Source organism: Colius striatus, chromosome 1, assembly GCF_028858725.1.
Source record: "Colius striatus isolate bColStr4 chromosome 1, bColStr4.1.hap1, whole genome shotgun sequence".
In the NCBI taxonomy this organism is placed as follows: Eukaryota; Metazoa; Chordata; class Aves; order Coliiformes; family Coliidae; genus Colius; species Colius striatus.
Genome location: NC_084759.1, coordinates 170,939,239 through 170,960,957, shown reverse-complemented (window position 1 = coordinate 170,960,957; position 21,719 = coordinate 170,939,239). Strand labels below are relative to the sequence as shown.

The 21,719-nt window shown below is 37.0% G+C and overlaps 1 protein-coding gene across 1 annotated transcript in view; it reads right to left on the bottom strand.

Annotated features, from left to right (window-relative positions):
* GRIP1 (glutamate receptor interacting protein 1) overlaps window positions 1-21,719 on the bottom strand; it is a 323,990-nt gene that overhangs the window by 96,205 nt on the left and 206,066 nt on the right. The window contains exon 2 of the mRNA XM_062016662.1: window positions 11,632-11,712. Within this exon, the coding sequence (XP_061872646.1) occupies window positions 11,632-11,712 (81 nt within the window). The remainder of the gene's footprint in view (window positions 1-11,631; window positions 11,713-21,719) is intronic.

The following is a 21,719-nucleotide window of genomic DNA, read 5'->3' as shown; positions in this document are numbered from 1 at the left end:
AATAAGAGCACCAAAATCTCTTGATTTTGGCCTTGTTGCTATTTTACTCTATTAAAATACTCCTTGTTTTGCCTTCTGTGCTCTGATTTTAAGTTTGTTAATAAGTGAGACTTTATTGAAGAGCTTTATTATGTGTTTATTCACACAACACTAGTGAGTTTCCAAGACAATGCAGATATGAAGTGAAAATGATATCTTCAATTCGGACAAGGACAATAAAAAAAAAAGATAAGCATTTGCATTCCACTAGCCTGTACACCTCCTACAAAGTTAACAGTCTCCTATTCTCTTAATGTAAGAGGTATGAATGGATGTATGCACCAATATATTAAAAAAATCAGGTGCCCAGTAAAACAATTATGAAATGGAATCCTGACAGGTGATCAAAACTCCCACTGGGCAGAATAATTAATGCAAACCATGAAAATATGAACAGTAGTTTTACAGAGCAAGACTTAGTACATCTTTGTATTTAGTGAAATAGTGACCATAACTTGGACGCTTTCTCTCATTCTTGTGAGATGATTTAGCATGATCATTACTAACCAAACAAAGTGCTGGGAAAGAAAAGAGCTTTCAAAATAGTTAAAAAAATACACCTGGGGGCAAAAGACCCCAAAAGCGCAATTTGTTTACTTGGATTGAACAGTAATTTCATAATGAAGTACCTGTAAAGCATGAAGTAAATTCTGATGAAAAACAACTCTTTATGACACATGAGATGAAGTTGGAACCATGAATGCTCAAGCTAGAAATAAAACTAGTGACGCCAATTAACTACAAAAGGCTGCAATGGATTTTGTGTCATTGGCAACCTTAAATAGATTGAATGTCTCTCTAAAATTCAAATTGAAATAGAAGTAAACTCAAAGAAGTTGTATGTTTAGCTTAGATGGTCACCAAGATCTCTCCCGGCCCATAAATTCCAAGTAAATTCACACTAAATACAGTAAAACCTGAAAGCACGAGCTCTTTGTTCTTACCACAAACAACAAAAAAATAGCTTTTAACAATGCTATACTTAACTTGTAGTCTTACAGCTCCTACACAAAACAGACATGTCTAACTTTTTTATTCTACACTATTAGGCATGAATTCTTATCTCTATCTGCCCACATACCAGGGATGTGATGAGGAAGACACAGAACTCTTTCCCTCTTCTGATTCTGAGCAGAATGAAAGTGCCATTAAACAAATAAAGATACACCACTTTCTCTGTCCCCATCAAACACTATAAACCACTTCACATTGGCAAAATGGAGATTTTTTTGCGACAAAAAAAAGTGTATTCAATTTTGATGTTAAAAGTGAAGGATTACAGTGAGAGCTAGTAGCTTTGACCCACTGATACAGTTGAAAAGAAGAAGTAAGATATTATCCTGATTGGGGACAGCACATTTTGGTGTGACGGTACTGTTATCTTGGTAGATTATATATTTTTTCCTTGCTGTCTTCGTGCTCTGAATTTATAATCACTGTAGAAACTGAATGCAACACTAAAAAACAATTGAAAGCATGTATTAACTCCTTTTAAAGAGGTACGGGAAAATACACTGAGAATATAATTTTAAAAATCAAGTTAATTATCTATAACTGTAAGAGAAAAAGAATCTATCAACAGCAGAAAGACTCAAGGAAACAAATGATAAAAAATTATCCTCAGTTTCTCAGATTAGCAAATTGCTCAAACCTTAAAGAAACATGCCTGGATTATGCTTCTGCCTACAGCACTGTAAGACATGGGACTTTTGAAAGACAGCAGTAGCCTACTGGGTCTGACTCCATCCAGTCCTGGTCCATCTTGGCAAGCAAGAAAAGGAGGTTCTGTTTAGGGACAAAATGACAACCTGCCTTTATCCAGTCCAGTCCTGACACAGATGCCCATCCGGTACCATCATGTTAGAGGGTACTTGTAATCAAGAGTGTCTTTGTAATATTTATATATCAGTTTCTTACCAGTTAATTTGCTCTGTCCCTTCTGAATCCACTGTCTTAGTCTGCATCCATGGCTTTACTGCTTACACTTCCTCTCTCTTGATGCTGGATAGTGGAGGATTTTCTTGATTGAATGATACTGAAAACACTTTTCTGTTGAATACACACTTTTAATCTAATATTGGACTCATAATAGTATAGATAAAAATGTCTAAATAGATTTCCACCAAAGAGAAGAATCATAGAATCACAGAAGTGTTTTAGTTTGAAAAGACCATGAGGTCCAACCACTAACCCTAGCACTGCCAAATCCACCAATACACATTGCTTGAAAATATTTTAATACATTTTCTCACATCTGAACAGACTGAGGAACCTGAGCATCCTCATGGATCTTGTGCAATTTCTATTTTTTTCTGAAGACACACTCCTTCCTCCCCCATGAAAACTGAGTCATCCTATTCTGTGGAAATGCAGTGGTTGTCAAGCAGTCAATATTGAATTTTTGCTTCTCAGTTACCTAAAACAACAAAGAACCTCTGGTAGCTGTAATTGGCTGTTCTACTCTCCAAGGGACAGTCAAAGCCCAGTTTCACAAAAGAAGAGTTTTACAACAGTTCTGTACCCTCCTCTGACTGAAGCCTTTAAAAGAAAATAAAATTTTCAACAGATATCACCAACACTTTGATTAAAATGAATAAAACCAACATCACAAGGAGGTTTCCCCAATGTCCATTTCAGAGAGGATGCCAAGGTTGTGCAGGAAAACAGCTGGGAGATGAAAACCCCAACTTCAGGAGATGCACTGATGTTTCCAAGCCTGTTTTCAAGTCCCAGGCTCCACTGAGAAATCCTGTGGTATCCCAGTGACAGCATGGCAGCCTCTAGGGACTTGTGCTTCAAACTAACAAATGGCCAATGGAGTATGTGTACATGTACACACTGCAAGTACATTTGATGAATACAGAATGATTCACTCAAAATTGCTATCTCTGCCCCTAGATGTGTGTGTGTAAAGGCTAAATTGCTGAGACAGTTTTAAAAAGAATGTTATAGGTATTCTGTGGGGTTTCATCCTCATCATACTACTAGGAAAAACTACATCTGGAATAATTTTATTTTCAAGGGCTTAAGTTTGGTAAAATCATGTGCAAATAAATAAAAATCTCCATAAATGAAGCTGTTTGGTATCACCAGCAACAAATCTTGCCATTGACTGTGACCATAGAAGTGAAAATAATTTAAAGATATTTAACTTTTCAGACCTCATTATCAGTTGGATATTTGGAAAAGTGCGAGTTCCTCATGTATAATATTGTCTTCAATGCATTTTCTTCTTAATTTATGATGAAAGGAATGAAATTAGGTTGTTCTCTATTCTAATTCTTTTCACTACAGAAAAGCACTAGCATGGTAGCAGATCTGTAAATAAAATGTATAAATAAATCATCAGCAATCTTGTTTAGATAAGAACTCTGAGGGATTTTTTTTTTTTTCATTTTCTACATGAGCCACATTTCTTTTGTGTTTACCTGTGTATGAAACATGTTTACACGAATGATATGTGACATAATTCCAACGAAGTTACTTTGGTGGAAGGGAGGGAGAACAAGGAAGGAATCTTGCTTTTTTCAATATTAAATATGTGAAAGCAAATTCAGAAATTTCCAGTGTTGATGAGAAGTAGAAGACATGTAGCTCTGCAGATGCTTCACAGACCATTTGACAAACCTCCAGCAGGTTAAACAAACACACAGGGACGACTGTAAATGATACGGCAACTGCAGTCTCTCATCAAACGTGAAAATCAGCAAATGACTTTGCAGATACAATAAACACCTCAAGTGAAGAAAAGCTTACTAGCTTCTGATCTGCATTTCACAGGTCAAAACGCTGGCTTCTGCTAGGAAATCACCCAAGACTGTTACCATAATAACTGTGACTGAAGAGGCTATTTCTAATGGATTTCTAAATGCTAAAAATCTCTTCAGAGGTAAATCTGAGCATTCTGTGCTGATTTTTAAAAGTACACAGTAAAATTAAGTGTCTATGAGACAAATGCAAATTAAGGGCAAAAAAATGTTATTGTAGACACATATTTCAACTCCCTAACTTGGTCTTTACTGAGAGACAGATCTTATTTTCAGTTTTTACTTCTGCAATGAATTCTATTTTTTTTTCCAGAATGGAAACTACAGAAAGGTAAGGGCTGGTTTTGTGACAGGTTTCCTCAGGCAAATAATGTTCTTAATCTGCAAAATCAGTTAGCCAGTGAGGACTATTTAATATTTTAGTAGAGAATGAAGGATTAGGCCAAGACAGCACAGCATCCGTGAAATCAGATTGCTTATGAAATCTGAAGGAAGCTGAAGTCAAAGGCACGGCAGGTTTCTTTTGATGAGGCTGGAAAAGGTGATTGATGTCTGCACAAGTTAGGCAATGCTGCTTGAGAAGGTGGCTGTCCTGTAGCAAATGATGAAAAGGGGGCTGCTGAAGTTAGCAGCACTCCATCAAAAAATAACGGGATCATTTACATCTTCTACAGTTTTACTTGACACGAGAGTCTGAAGGAATTGGACCAAGAATGAATACAGCTATTTTTGAACACCTGCTGTCTTGCCAATGTCTTATTAATCACTGGGGAACATAAAATTGGCTCTGGAAGTGTGTATGCACCTAGGTAAACATCTAGCCACCAGGGATGGATCGTCTGTCTGTCACATTTGTCAGTCACTGTGAAACTGGCTCAGGTTAACAGTTAAGCTACAGCAAGAACAATCTGAGAGCTGTCTTCCCTCTTAAGCAGTGTCATTTAATGAAACCTGTATCCTTGGATCACATCAGAAGTCTTTTTAATTTTCTTTTTTTAATCTGTGTGGACTGTTTTCCAATTCCTTCTCTCTCTATTACTTTCTCCATTTCTGAGATTATCTCCTAAAAGAAAAATAATGCACTCTATTCTAGTATTATACTATGCTGTACAGATCTTTTCCTCATTTAAATTGTAGCACAGCACACACAAACATTAAATTCAGCTAATACAATTTTATTTTGCCAACTCAAGCCCATCATAACCAGATTACATGTTCAGTCTCCAAATGTAATCTATACTGGATCATGGAAATATATATATATATATATATATATATATATATATATAAACTCTCAATGATTTTCTTATTTCTTCACAACCTGTGCTTGTTTTCCTATAGCATTATATTTTCATTTTCAGGATTAACCAGACATTTCTATTTGTTACAAAAAAAACCCTCAAATCACAGTGAAGAAAGTAGCGGGGTCTTTAAAATTCCTCAGCTTCCAGCTGACCTACATTTGAGTTTGTTAGTTGTGGGCAGTAGACAAGACCCTCAGGAAAGCCATATTTGGTGAAGCCTGAGACAGAATATGAACATTTGCTGCACAGCAGGCTGTAGGTCAGGGAGGAGGGAAAAAGGTATACTTTTATATTTCTGTACACAGTTAAATAGCACTTGTATGTGTTCAGAGCCAAGGATCAGAAGAAAACTCTTACAGCACTTGTATGTGTTCAGAGCCAAGGATCAGAAGAAAACTCTTACTGCTTTCTACTGATATATACATTGTGTATTTAAACATTTCAGAGGCTGAAAATTCCCAGGACATTAATTATTGTTTTTATTACAATAATTTATTATTTCATGACTTCTCCTAGGAATATTTTGTGTCCTAAGCAATTATTGAGGACACTACATCATACAGTAATTATTTTTTTAGTATCAGCTCTGTAAATATTACCCTTGCAAGGCGTTTTAAGGTACTTTGATTTGCGTGCTCCCTTCAGTAGTTCAAAATTCAGTCTACCCTAAAATTATGTTTGTTTAAGAGTTCATTTCTGCATTAAAGTTCTGTTACCAAACTCTCCAAAAACAAGGCTGCAAAACTGCTAATAACAGCAATATCGGTTCTTGAGCCACTACAGAGAATGTGCTCAGGGCTGTATGTTCGTTCTGTGTTTTCCCTCCAGTTTGATGGCTAGCCTTGTTTTTGAGATCAAACATTGCACTGAAATAAGAAACCTGTATTCTAGGCTGCTTCAAAGAATCAGGTAGTGTGGAAAGAAAGTGCAGTATTTATCCATGTACAAAGGAACTGAAAAATCTGGTCACTTTAATTTCAGACTTCAAAGTCCTGACAATTTTCCTTCAGAGCAGAGTGACCTATTTTAACAACTGACCTGTTAGTACATCCCTGCAACTGCATACAAAACTTGCAAATGACAAATAGTAATAAAAAAAAATTGGTTAGAAAGAAAAACAGGCTCCCTGTGGTGGAGAAAATGTCAAAGGAATGATTTATAACCCCTAAGTATGGTCTTTTCTGCTCTTCTCCATAAGGGTTGACATGTACAGTCACCATAAATACAGATAATTTTCCTGTTTGTCACCTCAGTTATTACCGTGGAGTAGAAGGTGTCTGGAATGAGACTTGGGAAGGTGTAATGGCTCCTGTGGGTCCAGAGGCTGGCACATCTGGGGCACAAGGGTTATTATGTGTAGAGGTGAAACAATAATGGAAGGACAAGACTTGAAGGGTCTTTTGCTGGGTGTATTGAGCAGGGCAGAAGGCAGGCAGCTGTGTTATTCTTCTGTCCCAGAGAAATAGAAATTTTCTCTGTTTGAGGAAATATTTCCATTATGTCTCATAATTTGGTGCTGGTTCTTTGCAAAAGAATTTAATTAGGAGAGCAACATATACATGATTGCAATCTTCCTAACTAGAATAGATCACTGAATTCACAGATGATTCCAATAGTTGTCCAAGACTAGAGTTTCCATTTTAGTTGTTTTGAGCCCTTGACCACTTCAGGTAATAAACCTGCACATATCTATAAGTCTTTCATAGTGCAGACACCTGAGTCAGCAGATGAAAGAAGTTAAAAGTAGAGTTGTTTTTTTTCTTAATTTAATGTCAAATTCACTGTGTATATACTAGCTTTTCCCTAAACAAACAGACTTTTGACCCAACCAAAACTATTTAAACTGAAACAGAATTTAACTGAAATTTACTAACGATTCAAGACAACAAAAATAAAACATTGAGATGCTGAAACATTTCAGCTCTTTAAAAACCATGGAGTTTCTCATAGTTTAATTTAAAATGTTTTCTATTAATAATTTCTAGTAATTTCATAGTAATTTCTATGACTTGATAAAAAGCATGTACGTAACTGGACTAAAAACCAAAAAGAAACATTGGCTATAGACTTTATGAACTATTTTAATTGACCTCAAATTTACAGTGTCTTGTTTTTTCTGTTTCATAAAGGAATTTTATCTTTATCCTTGTGTCAGGTCATTTCTTTTTGCTCCATCCCCACAGTTTTCATGAGCAATTTGAAAACAGACAAATATATAAAGGGAGCAATTTGCACAGCATTGGTGTTGACAGATTTCTCCATTTTAAACTAGTAAGAGGGCACTGGATTTTAGTCTGGAAAACAAGGGAAATGCTATTTAGCCTATATATACTCAGGACAGCACTGAGAATGCACTTATCTTTAAGCATACATTAAAGTCTTCTTGATTTCAAAGTGCCTAACAGTGTCATCAGCTCTTGATGTTGTATCAGTACTGTTGGAATATTTGATGCCTTTTTTAAAGCTCCTGTTGGAATAAGCCATGACAGGAGTGACACCTCTGACTGAAGCGCTATTGACCTAATGCTTCCCCTTGGCTAGGAACTGCTTCGGAAACCTTGGCAAGCCAAAAGGAAGCCTCAGCCCTGGAACTCAGTGGGAACTATGGCCCTTTAAACCTAGGGATCAAAGGGGTTAACTAACAAGTGAATATCAAATACTCTATTTTTAAATGACAGATCTTTTAAACTCCATCTGGGATTCTGAGGGAAGCGTCTTACTTGTGAATTTGAAACATATTGTTTTCCTGAATGAGGCACAGTACAGAACCCCTTGGCTTCTGTAGCCTACTACATGGGCCAAGTAGTAATAATATTTCATTATATACTGGTTGACAGTCCAAATTTTAAGAGGAGAAAACCCCTTTGTTCCTTACTTTGCAGGCTGCCTGCCATGCTAGTGTTACCTCAAACCTCACTTTTACATTAAAAAATTCTGTCTGTAAAGCTATATAAGGTTTTGAAAAATCATGTATATAAAACTACAACTAAACACCTACATATCTGCAAAATTAAGTCCAAGTTTCAAACTGCAATTATATTAATGCATATAATTTGAATTAACTATAATTTCAGCAAGTCTGTAAATCCCTTTGAAAGGATCTGTTGCTTGTTGATTTTGCGCCATGTGAAGACATGATAAATATGACATGTAGTCTCATCACATGAATAATGCATTCTGCATCTTAAGCAGGCAAGTTCAGCTCCAGAGAGATGCTTAATCTATTCCCTGCTTCTGGGGATGAAAGGAATTAAACTCAGTGCACTGATCACACAGTATGTGCCCATTTGATTTTAATTATAAACTGATTATTTCAACATTTTTTTCCTGTAAAATAAACCAAGCCTGAGCTCCATGTAACCTCTATAGAATTGTAGTACCTCTTTGTGCATTCAGTCTTTGCTCATCAATACTGAACTTTCAATATACTTTCACATACAGGGATAAAAACCAACCTCTTGGGGTTTACAGTGAGTACAGCAGCTTCAGGTCTCACAGCAACAAAAGCTCCCCTTTTTGATACCTGACCAAAGTAAAGAACATTGGAATCCTTTAAAGAGAATTCAAATGTCATGAGAAGGAACTTTGACCAGGCAGAGAGACAACATGATCCCACACTATGCTGGAAGATTTACATGATGCACTGTGGATACATATTTCCACTAGTATTTTTAAAACAGACTGTTCAAACCTATGCAAAGCTCAGTATAAGACCATTTACCTTGCTAAAAGTTTTCACTTGTCTGATTCAATGGCCAGAGCATTCCTTGGGAACAGGACATCTGCTGTCCCCGCCTCAAGCAATGACAGATCGTCAAGTGGATTAGACAGCTATACTGTCAAAGGCACTGTCATGCTTCAAGCTTGAAAAAACAGCACTTCAGGAACGTGATGTTTTAACAGGCGTACCGTCTGGATGGAATACAACTGAATGCTTTCCATACAGTCTGTCCTCTCCATGTAAGGATTACTGACAGTAACTCCGGCTGACATGTCTCCATCCAGGTCTAGAAGAATTTACCAGTTTCATTGCATCATACTTTCCAATTCAAAAGCTATTTAGAGCTGACCTACATTTTGTCAGGAGTGTGATCCTGCCCCCAAGCAAAAGTGCTGTACTACTTCTGGTCTCAAACTACTAGTACACTGCACATTGTCAAGCCAAGCTGGCTAGCTGGGATGCTTCTGCATCTGTATCAAGACTAATCCAAAATGTGGATAAACTGCCCACAGACAAGCAAGAATAGATGCTATATATAAGGAGTCAAATTTTCTCCATGTCCAAATGATATAACCATTTATGGGTTATTTTCAGAAATTTCAGTCAACTCCTAAATGTTAAAGTTACGTCTCAAAGTGGTACTTAGTTTTACAAAGCTATTTATGTATCTAAACTCTCAGCATCCACTGAGCTAGAATGTAAATTTGTCAGGGCACAAAGTTTTAATTGCTTTTTAAAAAATATCCAACCAGTTCAACCTCATTTATCCTTTGGGGATCCTAAGGTCTAGAGATGCAACAATGCATTAAGATGAATGTCTTCACTATATTAAAAGCTGAAGAACATACATAATCTTGTATCTTTTTTTTCAGAGCATGTGAAATGAAAGAGAGTACACATCGCCAAACACTTGTCATAGAATCACAGAATCATTTCAGTTGGAAAAGACCTTTGAGATCATCAAGTCTAACCTGTCTACTTTCAAAAGAAACACTGAGAAGGTATCAAAATGAAATAATCCTAAGGTCTCCAACCTTTTGTAAAGGATCTGACACACACATAACATTGGCTCAACTTTCCTAATTTTGAGGTATGAATGACAAAAATGTCTTGCATCCACTATGCCTTTCAGATCCTTCACAAGTCACCTAGCACTATTGATCACAAAATGCCCATAATATCTCTCCGATCAAACTTGAATTATGCACATCACAAAGAAAAGATTTATCTGTGGTGCTGACAAAAACACAAGAATATACAGCAAATGTTTTAAAAATTAAAAATAAATGGTCATTGGTCACAATGACTATTCAACATCTGAAATTCCAAACCTTATCGAACTCTCTGAAGCAACATTGCACTAGTTCAACTTTCATCAAACCTTCCCCTTAAAGAACAAAAGTGAAAACAAAGAGTTCTCAAAATATTATGTGGAAGCATGAACTTCAGTTTGTATTTAGACATTAGCAGAATTGCTCTATAAAGACAATATCCACGTCATAAATTAAAAAGTTCACAGTGAAAAAATTCCAAGTATTAAAAAAAAAGGTAGATAGCTAGTATGTTAAATAATAGTGACCTATGAGCTAAAGCATTACCTGAAAAGGTGCCCATACAGAAGACTTAATTTACTCTGAAGAGCAACAAATCTTTATATGTATTGATTTGGAGAAAAACCCCACCCAGTTGGTGTTTGTATAATTAAAGATTTTCTCATAACAATAACTGCACAATGGGCACTGTAGGTGAGCCATTTCACAATGGTTATGATCTTCATGATTCTATCATAAAAATTACAATCTTTAAATCCCTAGGGTATTTTCAGCAGACAAAAACGTTTGTTGTGAGCAACAGTACCTCATCCATACCTCTCTCATATGTACAAACATGCACACAAAGCATCCACAAAACATGTATCTGTAACACCGCAGCTGTTAGAATGAGATCTGAGCCTGACAATGGTAAAGGTCTGAGCTCCACCCCCAGTATTCATAGCCTTCCTGTCTGTTAGGTGGCTTTGCTCAATAACAAGGCCATGGAGTGCAGAGAATATTAACATTAGTCATTGGAAGGTGGGTGACATAACCTTACAATTTCTCATTTCTATTGCAGTACATCTTCCCTTCGCGTTAGAGGTTACTGTGCTTGAGGTGAGACTTGCAACATTTGCCTGTGTGCAACCTTTATCAGTGTTCATTTGTTTCCATACTTTATGTGAAAATCACTTGAGATTGCTGTGTAATATATCTAAAACTTCCTTTTCATGGGCATATTTTGCAGCCTTGCTTGAAGTAACTGAAAGACAGGTAGGTCCAAAGACTATGTATTTTAACCATTGATGTAGTGGTCCAGCTTTGCGCGACGCGATGACAGGAAACACAAGGATGGGCACACATGTGGCAGGAAATCACGCGAAGATGAGAACTCTGACAGAGGGTTGCTCTGCTAGATTTCTGAGACTGATTAGCAGTGGAAAATACAAGCCAATCTCCCCATACTATCAAAATGAGGTATAAAAGAACAGATTTCACGGGGCCTGAAAATACACAAGATTCTGATGGAAAAGTTGTTGAGAGCAATGTCTGAAATTTGCTGCTAAAGAGAGACACGAGGATGTTCTTCATAGGTTCAAGGTAATCTAACTGTGGGAACTCCTTCCGGCTCCCATGGAGTCTTCCTTATGAAGTTGCTTGGTGGCAACTGCAATGTATTTGCTTTTTATAACTAGTTGAATTTTTATTAGTGTTATCTTGCTGTTCACAAACTAGTTAGGTGTTATAAAAAGCAAAGCAAGTCTTACCTGGAATACTCTGTCTCCTCACAGACAGTGCTCCATCGGGTGCCTTTGCCTGGCTTGCAGACTTTGTGTAAGGACTCTCATCTAAACAGAAACAAGCAACACCTCCAGTTACTGTTAAATATTATGTTAAAAACAACTTAATTTTTTAACACAAATACTGTGTGAACTAGCAATGCAGAATGCAAGAGCTGCTGTCAGCTAGATGATGATGAGTATTTCTGAACGCTGACTCCATGCTCAATGTCATGTTTAGACTTGTTGACCAAGGTTCTAAATAGCAGAGCTGAAAAGGATGGGGTAAAGCTTAAATCAGAGATAATGCTCAGTTAACGACAAGCCTGATGTACAAAGTCCTTTCCGATTTTTATGTAGTCATAGACATTTCCTGTTTCTCATGATGAGAAGAATAAAGTGTCAAAAGACTCAAGTGAGAGAGGTACCATCCCTATTCAAGAGTGAAAGGCTTACAGAAGCTTTTGAATATTCTGGCTGTAAAGATGCATTCTTTTTCCTTTGGGATCTGTCAGTGGGTGAGTCATTTCCTGTTGTAACGATTGATTGGGGAAAATATCAGAAAACTGTTGCCAAATAAACCAGGCACATTTATCCCTAAAACAACACTATAATGGTCTGTGTTAAACAGAAGGCTAGGTGAAACACTTACTGATCAACCTCAGCACATGAGACCACTAATGATGGCATGAGCAGGTGAGTCATCAGTAAAGACAGCATTAAGCAGAAAGTGAGTAACTTCTGCATCTTCTTAAGAGGTGAACAATGGCAGGGGAAAACATCAGCTGTATTGTAGCTAGCAACAGGGCAAGGGGTAACAGGATGAAGTTGGAACACAAAAAGTTCCACTTAAACATAAGAAAAAACTATTTTACTGTGAGGATGATGGAGCAGTGTCACAGGCTGCCCAGAGGGGTTGTGGAGTCTCCTTCCTTGGAGGTCTTCAAGACCCACCTGGACATGTGGGTCAGGTCCTATGCGACCTGATCTAGATGAACCTGCTTCTGCAGGGGGGGTGGACGAGATGATCTTGAAAGGTCCCTTCCAATCCTTACCATACTATGATTCTATGATTCTATTGTAGCTTTACAAAGGACAAAATATAAGGTCAGGAAAGAGATGTGAATAAAAGAGAAGAAATAATACTATACATTTCATTATTTCAATTGTAATAAAGGAATCAGAAGAAATTATACTTCTGTCTTGTTTGTTCTTTAATGAAGCGCTCAAGCACTTGAAAGTATTATCAAATCCTTCTATTTGCATATTTTCTTTCAGGTTGCAAAGGACATGCATTTACAGCATGCGCATGAATACATGCTTAAATATGGATCACTGAGTAAAGGAATCAAAGACTATGTTATCTGGTATAGCATCCTCAGATCAAATAGAACTACACAAATGTTTTCTCAAGAACTGTTTTTTCTTTTCAGCTGATGCTCTCAACATTGTAAACTTTCTCTGTTGATTGCACTATTTACGTCTTGCAAAGTCTAAACTCCTTTAGAAACTTGCTTCAAAGACCATTTTTTTACAAGTGAGATAAGGGTATGGTCAGCATAATTTAATTTAAAGCCAGTTCTCAGAAAGAAAGGTCGAGAAAAGCTGGATGGCTTTTAAAACCAGAACCTCCAATTCTGATACTGTTAGGTGGATGCTGTAATAAAAACCCTAAATTAATTTAGAAAAGAAAGAAAAAGGCACAATATTATTTTATAGCCATGCACCTTGATGAATATGCACAGAGTAATGAAGAGCATATATTTGTAAAATGTTTCAACAGCCAACATAACTGTTCTACGGTAACATGAACTCCCACTGCTTTAAGACGACATTCTTACAGTGAGAAAGGTAACAGGTTTGACTATACTATACGCTAGTACAAACTCCAAGAAAATAAAGCTGTCAGCTATAGAAAATACAGAAGCGGGAAAAAATATTAACATACATCCAGATACACAATTTAAGAAAAAGATAGACACGTAAAGCTGTATTCTTCATTTTGAGGAAAGTGGAAAAGCTAATATTATTGCATATGCAGAATATACATCCCCTCATTATAGAAGATCAAAATAAGAGCAAACTAGAGCTGCTGAAGGAAGTAGGATTATCTTTTTTCTTTCACAGAAGAGGCACTGCTGAGCTCAAACCCAAGATAGACTCTCCAAACAGTCTTGCTAACTCATATCAATACAAAAAAATTGAGCTCATCAATAACATGTGGCTTACACATCCCATCCATTACTACTTATTTGCAGGTGCTGAACATGACAGCAGATGGTGTGAGACGTGCGTTTTTTCTATTAAAAAGTGGGCAGGAAACACAATACAATTTCTCAGGAACTAATGGAAGGCAATGGCTTTTGGAACTCTATTTGAATGTGTGCCCTACCTACAAGAAAAATCTATCAATTTACAGAACAGAACAGTTCTCTCCTTGTCAGACTCATGACATATAAATTCTTTTCATCAGACTGAGAGAAAAGGAAAAAAGGAAATAAGAATTTCCACAACCAGACCTTTTTCACCGAACCTTTGTCACTCAGCAAATGAGTAAATCAGCTACAGTCTGTTGCTGGAATAGAATGTTCCCAACACTGCACTATGCCAAAGTGGTTATCCTGAGTTCAGAATAAAGGACAAGCTTCCAAATCTTTCTGGTTAATGGCACCAATGAGGGAAGGGGACTGCATGTTCAATGTACTTACTGGGGAGCCCGAGCAAAAAGTCTGGTATTTTTCTACATACTTCTGACCATAACCTTATCTCACTCATAAAAAAATAGTCTGCTATCTTTGAAGCAGGTTTCTAAAGGTATTTTTCAATGACTGCAAGACACTAAAGGCCAGTCTGATATGTGAGTAAAGTAGGATCATAATTTAAGCATGTTAACACTGAAGGCTTTCTCAGGTATTTATGTAGTTTAGGTACTGTAGGCATGCAATTGCATTACATTTCTTAATCTGTCTACAGACTTTCACAGCAAAAAGAAAAATCAGGCCAAAAATGTTGCATCACAGACATTTTAAACTCCTAATAATGCAAAATACACACAATTGTTGTTGGGAAAGAATAATGAGCCATTGTCTCGGTGGATTGGGAAGCTGTTTCCAGGACATGAAGGAATTATCTTTCAATGCCCATTTAACAGTGAAATCACACTGCAAAGTAACTAGAAAGTAGTGTAAAGGATTCCCAGAAGCCAAGGAATACAAATATAACCAATTGGAGAAAAAGATGCTAACAGCTGTGTTGAGATGCTTACTTGAGACAGAAAAATAATACAAAGAGGAGATGGATGCAGAAGAAGTAGGTGCCATCCCATAGAACTGAATCCTGATAGCCCTGAACTGTCAAACAGTATTTGTGCTGTCAAAATGTTTGTATGTAACCAGCTTCCAAGCCACACTGCCTGAGCTTTCTGATGAGTATGTTATAGGATGTTTGCAGTTGCCAATGTGCAACAGTGAACATGATATCTGCTCTGTTAATTCACCTCCTTACTAGTCAGAATGTGGTGATAACCTTGGAAGGAACGTAACAGATTCTTGACCGAGAGAGCAAAATTATCATCCCATCTTCTCTTTTTGCTTGTCCTCACAAAAACAACAGTCCCAAATACTGGTAACGGTCGCTCATATGTCATTCTTTCAAAGCTCAGCATACAATTCTTCTAATTAAAGACTGCAAAGACAAAGCTCAAGTGAATAAGCAAGCAGTCCTACTGCTTATAGTTATTACTGTAGGCTTATTGCCTTTAGCTATTGCCTGTGAGGCAGAAAACCATTTTTTCTGCACTTTCCTGACCATTTTAAACTGGTAGCATCTCTATCCTGCAACTGAACAATTCATTCTTTGAGCTAAGGACCATGTTGTGACCCACCTACATCATTCCACCTTGCTCTTACCATACAGAGAGACCTCTGTCCAAGACTAAGAGTTTTATAATAGCTGTAACAAACCAACACGAAGGTAACTCTATAAAGATATACACTGGATGGCATGTATAGATACACTTTTAAAATGCTCAGTACTCTACTAGCATAAAGATCCTATGAAATCTTTAGGTATTTTCTGCATTCAGTTTAATATCCTTTGAAGTATACCAATTGAGGACCCACAAGAGGGACTAAAAGGAAAGCCTAAAGATTTCTTCAACAGTCAAGTCTAGACATTGTACCAAGCAGTTCATGGCTGCTGAAACATCTGCATGTCTCTCAAGGTGGCTGTGAAAGCTGTTGACACAAGGATGTTGTTTACAGATGTGGTAAAGCCTAAGAGGACTCCCTCCTTCAAGTTTTCACAATGGTTCACAGGATGTTTCCTTCACTCCTGCTGCCACACGTTCAGGCAATAACTACTGAACCCAGTCAACATGTTTAAATGCTGTGCAGCACCAGCTGGATTGGTGGAAATAACATCACACCACATTTGTAAGTGAGGAACTTGAAACACAGGGGAATTTTTTAATATTGAAGAGTTTGGAAGCTATATGAAATTTTTTCAACAGTAGACATGAAAGCATTATGAGGGAGAAGAGAGAGTTTCCACTTTTTAGTATTTCATTCTCATTCTTCAACAGCTTACTTATGTCTTATGACAGGATAAGCCATTCCTTGGCCAAGGGAGAACTGAATTTAAACCTCTTTTAGAGTTTGACTATGTAGCTCCTAAGTAGACTTCAGAACCCAAGCAAGTGAAATCTTCAAATGTTCCATGCTGTGAAGCATCTTCAACTAATTTGAGTCCTAAGACTCCATAAGGAAAGGTGTCATGTCTTCGACTTGCTACACCTCCATCTCTCTGAGTGTACGAGAGGAGTAAGATTAACTGCACGTGTTGTTGCTTACACTGTTTGGGATTGCACGCACCTGAGACTAGTAGAGAATCACATACCTGTACAGAGGTAGAAGATGACAATGTCAATTGTCAAAGAGGGTGATTTTTTCTGAGAAAACATCCCCAATATTAGTTTCTCAAAAATCAAAAGCACCAGCATCACATTTATTACTACAGTTATTACTTCAGGCGTTCCTAGTTTTGTAATACTCCATTCACAGAAATGTGTCACTCCTTTAACCTCACAATGAAGACTATCTTTCACTAAAAGCAACAGATTTTTATGAATCTTGACAGTATGGCACAAAGAACCGTAGGTATTCATACTTCCTGTATCTGAAACCTATCCTGAATTTTATCTTTAAATAGCACAAAGCTCAGCATTATCTAAAAGCATCATTTTTGGCACAGTATTATACCAGTAATAGCAAAGTTCTGAGCTACAGCATTCTTGGTTATCCCAAAGCTAGAAGCTTTCACTGATAAAAATGAGCACATATCCACTGATATCTGTGGTTTACAGAAGCTCTGAAGTTGAGGAAGGCTTACACAGAGACTCAATACAACTGTTATGACCATTTCTGCTTCAACTTAGACCTTTCTGTTAAGGATGTTTTATTCTGTAATAAAGTCAGAATATTTACTGGACTCAAACCCAAGTCTCGAATTCACAGATGAGTATCCAAAGTCATAGCTATAAAATCATTCAGCCTTGCTTGCTTGCTCTGATGAATGTTTTAGGTATGTCATACTAAGTAAAACTCATTAAAGCTATCCCCTCTACAATCAGTTTCAAGCCCTGCATCAGATCACACAGAAAAGAGAATCTGAACTCAAGATTCCCTGTGTATGTGAGCAGCCCAGTCACTACAAAGTCATCAGGCCACTCTAGAAAAATGCTCCTGATCCCACATAAGCTCATTTTCTCAATTCCAGTTCTTTGTTTCTGGTAAAAATGCATTAACATTTTCTCTAAAGTGTTACAAATTGTGGAAAATGTAATTTTCAGGTTGATTTACAGCAACGGAAAAAAAACCCGCCAAGAAGAGAGTTGGAAGCTTGGTTATTATGCTGCCCTACGGCTTCCAGCTGAGAAGGCTTCTGTTAAAGACGGGAAAAAAATCTTTCTTTCTGAACTTAAGGACCAACCAATTCTGAATGAGGTTAAAATATTTTTCAGTCCTAAATAACTCTGAACATGGAATACCCTGGATCAACGTCACTGGTAGCAGTCGCTATCAACAGATAGATAACAACATAACTGAATTATAACAGTTCAGCTGCTGGCTAGGGTTAAATCACAAAACAGCTATAACAGTTAACAGCTGTAACTGAACCAGAGCTGCTTCTTGGTTTGTTTGTTTGTTGGGTTTTTTTAATAACTAAAGCTTATAAAGGTAAATAAAAATTCTAAAACTCTGGTAAGTTTTACAAATGAGTTACTGAATACACTTGGATCAATAAATCACATTGACACTTGCTGGGAAGCAGTGGGTAGTGGGAATTTCACTTTGGATTTTAATGGGAGATTTGGCACAAATGTTTTTGGCCTGGAACAATTTTTACCCGTAGTAACTGTTATTGTCAAAAACAATGAAAACATATCGCAGAGAAAGTATTTTGCCTGGGAAAGGAAGATGTTTTAAAAAGATTTTCTTTTAAATGATGCAGAAGTCTAGAGAAAAATTAACATCCTGGAACATTCATGGTTACCACAATGTCACCACAGCTGTGTCAGAGCATAATGGAGTATAAACAGTTGAAAAAAGAGGCAAAATTGGCGAAGTTCTTTCAGCAGATGTATAATGTACAAATCTTGAATGTATATGCTTCATGAAACAACAAAATGTCAACCATTTGCTTTGCCCATATACTAACACTTTCAGACTTGTTAAGGGAGCTCCAACCATGAAAGAAAGCATTATTTTCTCTGATTTGTGCAGAGGAATAACAATTTTTTGTGTTCCTTTTAGAGCTATGGTTTCAGTGATTTCCAATGAGACTTCATTTTTGAAATAGCAATGCCTCTCTTCAAAGCAGTGCTTAGAAATATCTAAAATTTCATAAGAGCTGCATGTAAAGTAGTCATTAATTAACTAGGCTCCAAGTAGGACAAATATGAATGCATTTAATCTTAATCCTTTCTTATCAAACTCTGTGCTCAGTGCTCTCCAGCAGTCTTTATTAAGAAAACATAGGGTTTCAAATGCTTCTGTAAGTAACATTTGTTGGGGTGTGTGACATGCAAGAATTATGAGAAGGAAGAGTTAGAATAGCTCCTCTGGCAATTTACCACATTTGGCAGACGTGTCCTCTGAATTTCTTAGAAACTTAATTTTAACAGTTATAGCACTCAATGAATAACTGTGTTGTCTTACTAAAATGAAAATTTATTAGATTTTATTATACTTTATGTAAATTTAATTATCTTTTTTTTCCCCTTGAATTATTTGGTTACATATTACAAGAGCAGCTCAGTTTTAATCAAGAAGCAAGAGAAGTAGAGTACTGTAATTATGCATAACTGTGAATCCATTTCCTATTGATATTTACAATGCCTCAGAGCAAGCTTGACCATTTGAAAAATGATCTGAATATCCTCCAAGTTTGCTTGACCAAAGTTAATTTCCTAAGCTTGTGCTTAGGCATCTGAATGGAAATGCCTTGTTTCCTGAATGGCTAAGTACACTGGTTTCTTCCAAAGCTATTTTGCTCAGGGAAATTCGTAACTTTCCAAGATCATCTAAAACATGCAGGATCTGAAGAAAGCTGAAAACATGTCTGGAGAGATATCAGCATATAGTGAAATTAACTTCAGTGGATTACCTAATAAAGAAATAATCCTATTTAAATAACATCTCAACCACAAACTACTTCTGATCTGATAAATGATGTGGTTTTTGTTTATACAACATCAACCATTAGTTAAGGGATTAAACTTGAACGCCATAAACCAGATTATTACTGAATTGCTCCATAATTCTAGGATTCTAAGTGGGTTTCACTCTGTCGTCTTAAGCTTCTGCTTATTGTTTCTGGAAATAATACAGGCATCACGTAAGTGAAATGTGTGAGGCTTAACCAGAGAAACTAGAAGCTGAAGAACTTGGGACAGTGAAAAAAGCTCAGGGAAACTGAGGATGTAAGCTGTTTTCCTCTATATGACTTTGAGATTTTTCTGCCCAAACAGCTTCTAAGAAAACCTCATTCTAGAGGATGGGGCTTTAAACCTTTTAATTTGAAAGAAAATTACTAAGTGATACAGATCTCATTGACAGGAAACTTTTGAAGATGTTAAAGCTACAATTTTTGTTCTAAATATCCATGGTTCTTTAAGAGTTGCTTCTTGGTCCATAGGTAGGTTCTGTTGTCCTCCCTGCATGTGTTTAGGAACATCACATAGCTCTGATGTACTGCTGCATGCTGGAATTGAGTGGAAGGGCCATACATAAAACTTTTCAGGAAGAAAAATTACTGAAAACTATTTTCTTTATGAAGTTCTATTAATTAAGAGACTGAATTAGATTGCTTAACATTGGTAATTGCTAACTCAGCATCCCTCAAGAATATTTGAGATAAACTTGTCAGACAAACATCAATGTCAAGAAAAGGATAAAAGTTGCACCAAGGCTCCTGGAGAAGGGGGTTGAGCAAAGGAGTGAGATCTAAACCAAAGCTCAGAGTTGAGGGCTAGAAAACCAGACAGCATTAATGCCATCTCGTGTAGGAAAATACTTTTATGAACAGATATTTACTTTAAAAATACACCAATGACCTTAGTATCACCTTTTATTCCCTATCCATGGTTCAATTGCCTCTTCCAGGTGATGGGATTTGGCTGAGCTGGGAAGGCAGCAATAGTTGATTAGGGCAAAAGAGGCCAAGCCATATAGCTCCTGGATGATGCCCTCAAGCTAAGCCACCATGCTCCTGACTGTGTCTCCTTGGTATGAAAGGCAATTGGCTTCCCGTAAGGCAACATTTCACTATATATTTACATAAGACAACATGTGGTATCATCTCCTATTACATTTGTGGTTAAAATGCATTAGGAATAACATATCCTGATCATTTGAGCTGTGCATATCCTGCATGGCACCTCCACTGTACCAGCAGATTGTAACAGCAACATTCCTGTTCCTGTGCTTTCTCATCCCTGCCTCAGTGGAGGCTTTCCCTGCAGTCTGACTGCTTAAATGAAAAGCAGAAGTGATATTTGAGATTGCTGTTAGATTCTTTTAAAGCTTACGGATTTGTCCATTGGGCAAAATTTTACACATACACACACATATATATATGAATAATAATCTTCTAGGAGTACTCACAAGGAAGACATCTACCACCTTCTACCTGTGCAGACTGTAAAGGAAAGAAGATCAAGAACATCCGTCCAGGCTGCTGGCATTATAGATGGCAGGGACTGAGGGAAAAGAGGACGTCAACTAGGAACTTCTCTACTTCATGCCAAGGAAAGTGGAAGCTAGTTGTATATGTGCTGGGGGAAGGCAACACTAAAGGCTAATAGCTGAGACAGTGATACTGCATAAAAAGTACGTAAATTATGTTGAACTGTTTAGAAAACAGGAGTTTAGTTTGCTTCAGGAAGAAGTGGAGTAAGCAAAGTCACATCACTACGTTCAAAGACAAGAAGTCAAGAATGGTAATTTCTCATGAGGTTACCCCACCTCCATTCCAGTGCTGTATTAATGCTATTTGCAGTACATCATATCGTGTATTTTTCAGCCTATTTTTGTCTGTAAGTGTCACTAGTGATGACATCTCCATCACTTTCCTTTGGAGACTGCTCTGCAGGATCCATCAGATCTCACAGCTGGAAAATAGTTCCCTCCATCAGTCTACAATTTTCTTCCCTTCTTTAACTGTCATTCTATTACTCCTAACAACATTCTTCCCCTCTTCAGAAGATCTTATAAAAAATATCTCTCATGTACTGCTTATTCCAGAAACTGCAAAGATTACTGTGCTTACCTGCTTTACACTAGAATCCTACCAGTTTTACTGGGCATGACACCACAAAGACTGTCTGGTCACGTCACTGAAGCCCGATGGACACACTGACAGGGATAGAATTCACTTGGTTTCTTTAAACTAAAAACTTCCACAAGTGTAACTTTGGTGTGGACAACATTAAAAGTAAAGCATACTTTTGCATCCTAGTAATATGTTATATAAATTTACAGCCTTATAGTAACCTTTTTAATCCCACTAACAAGCTT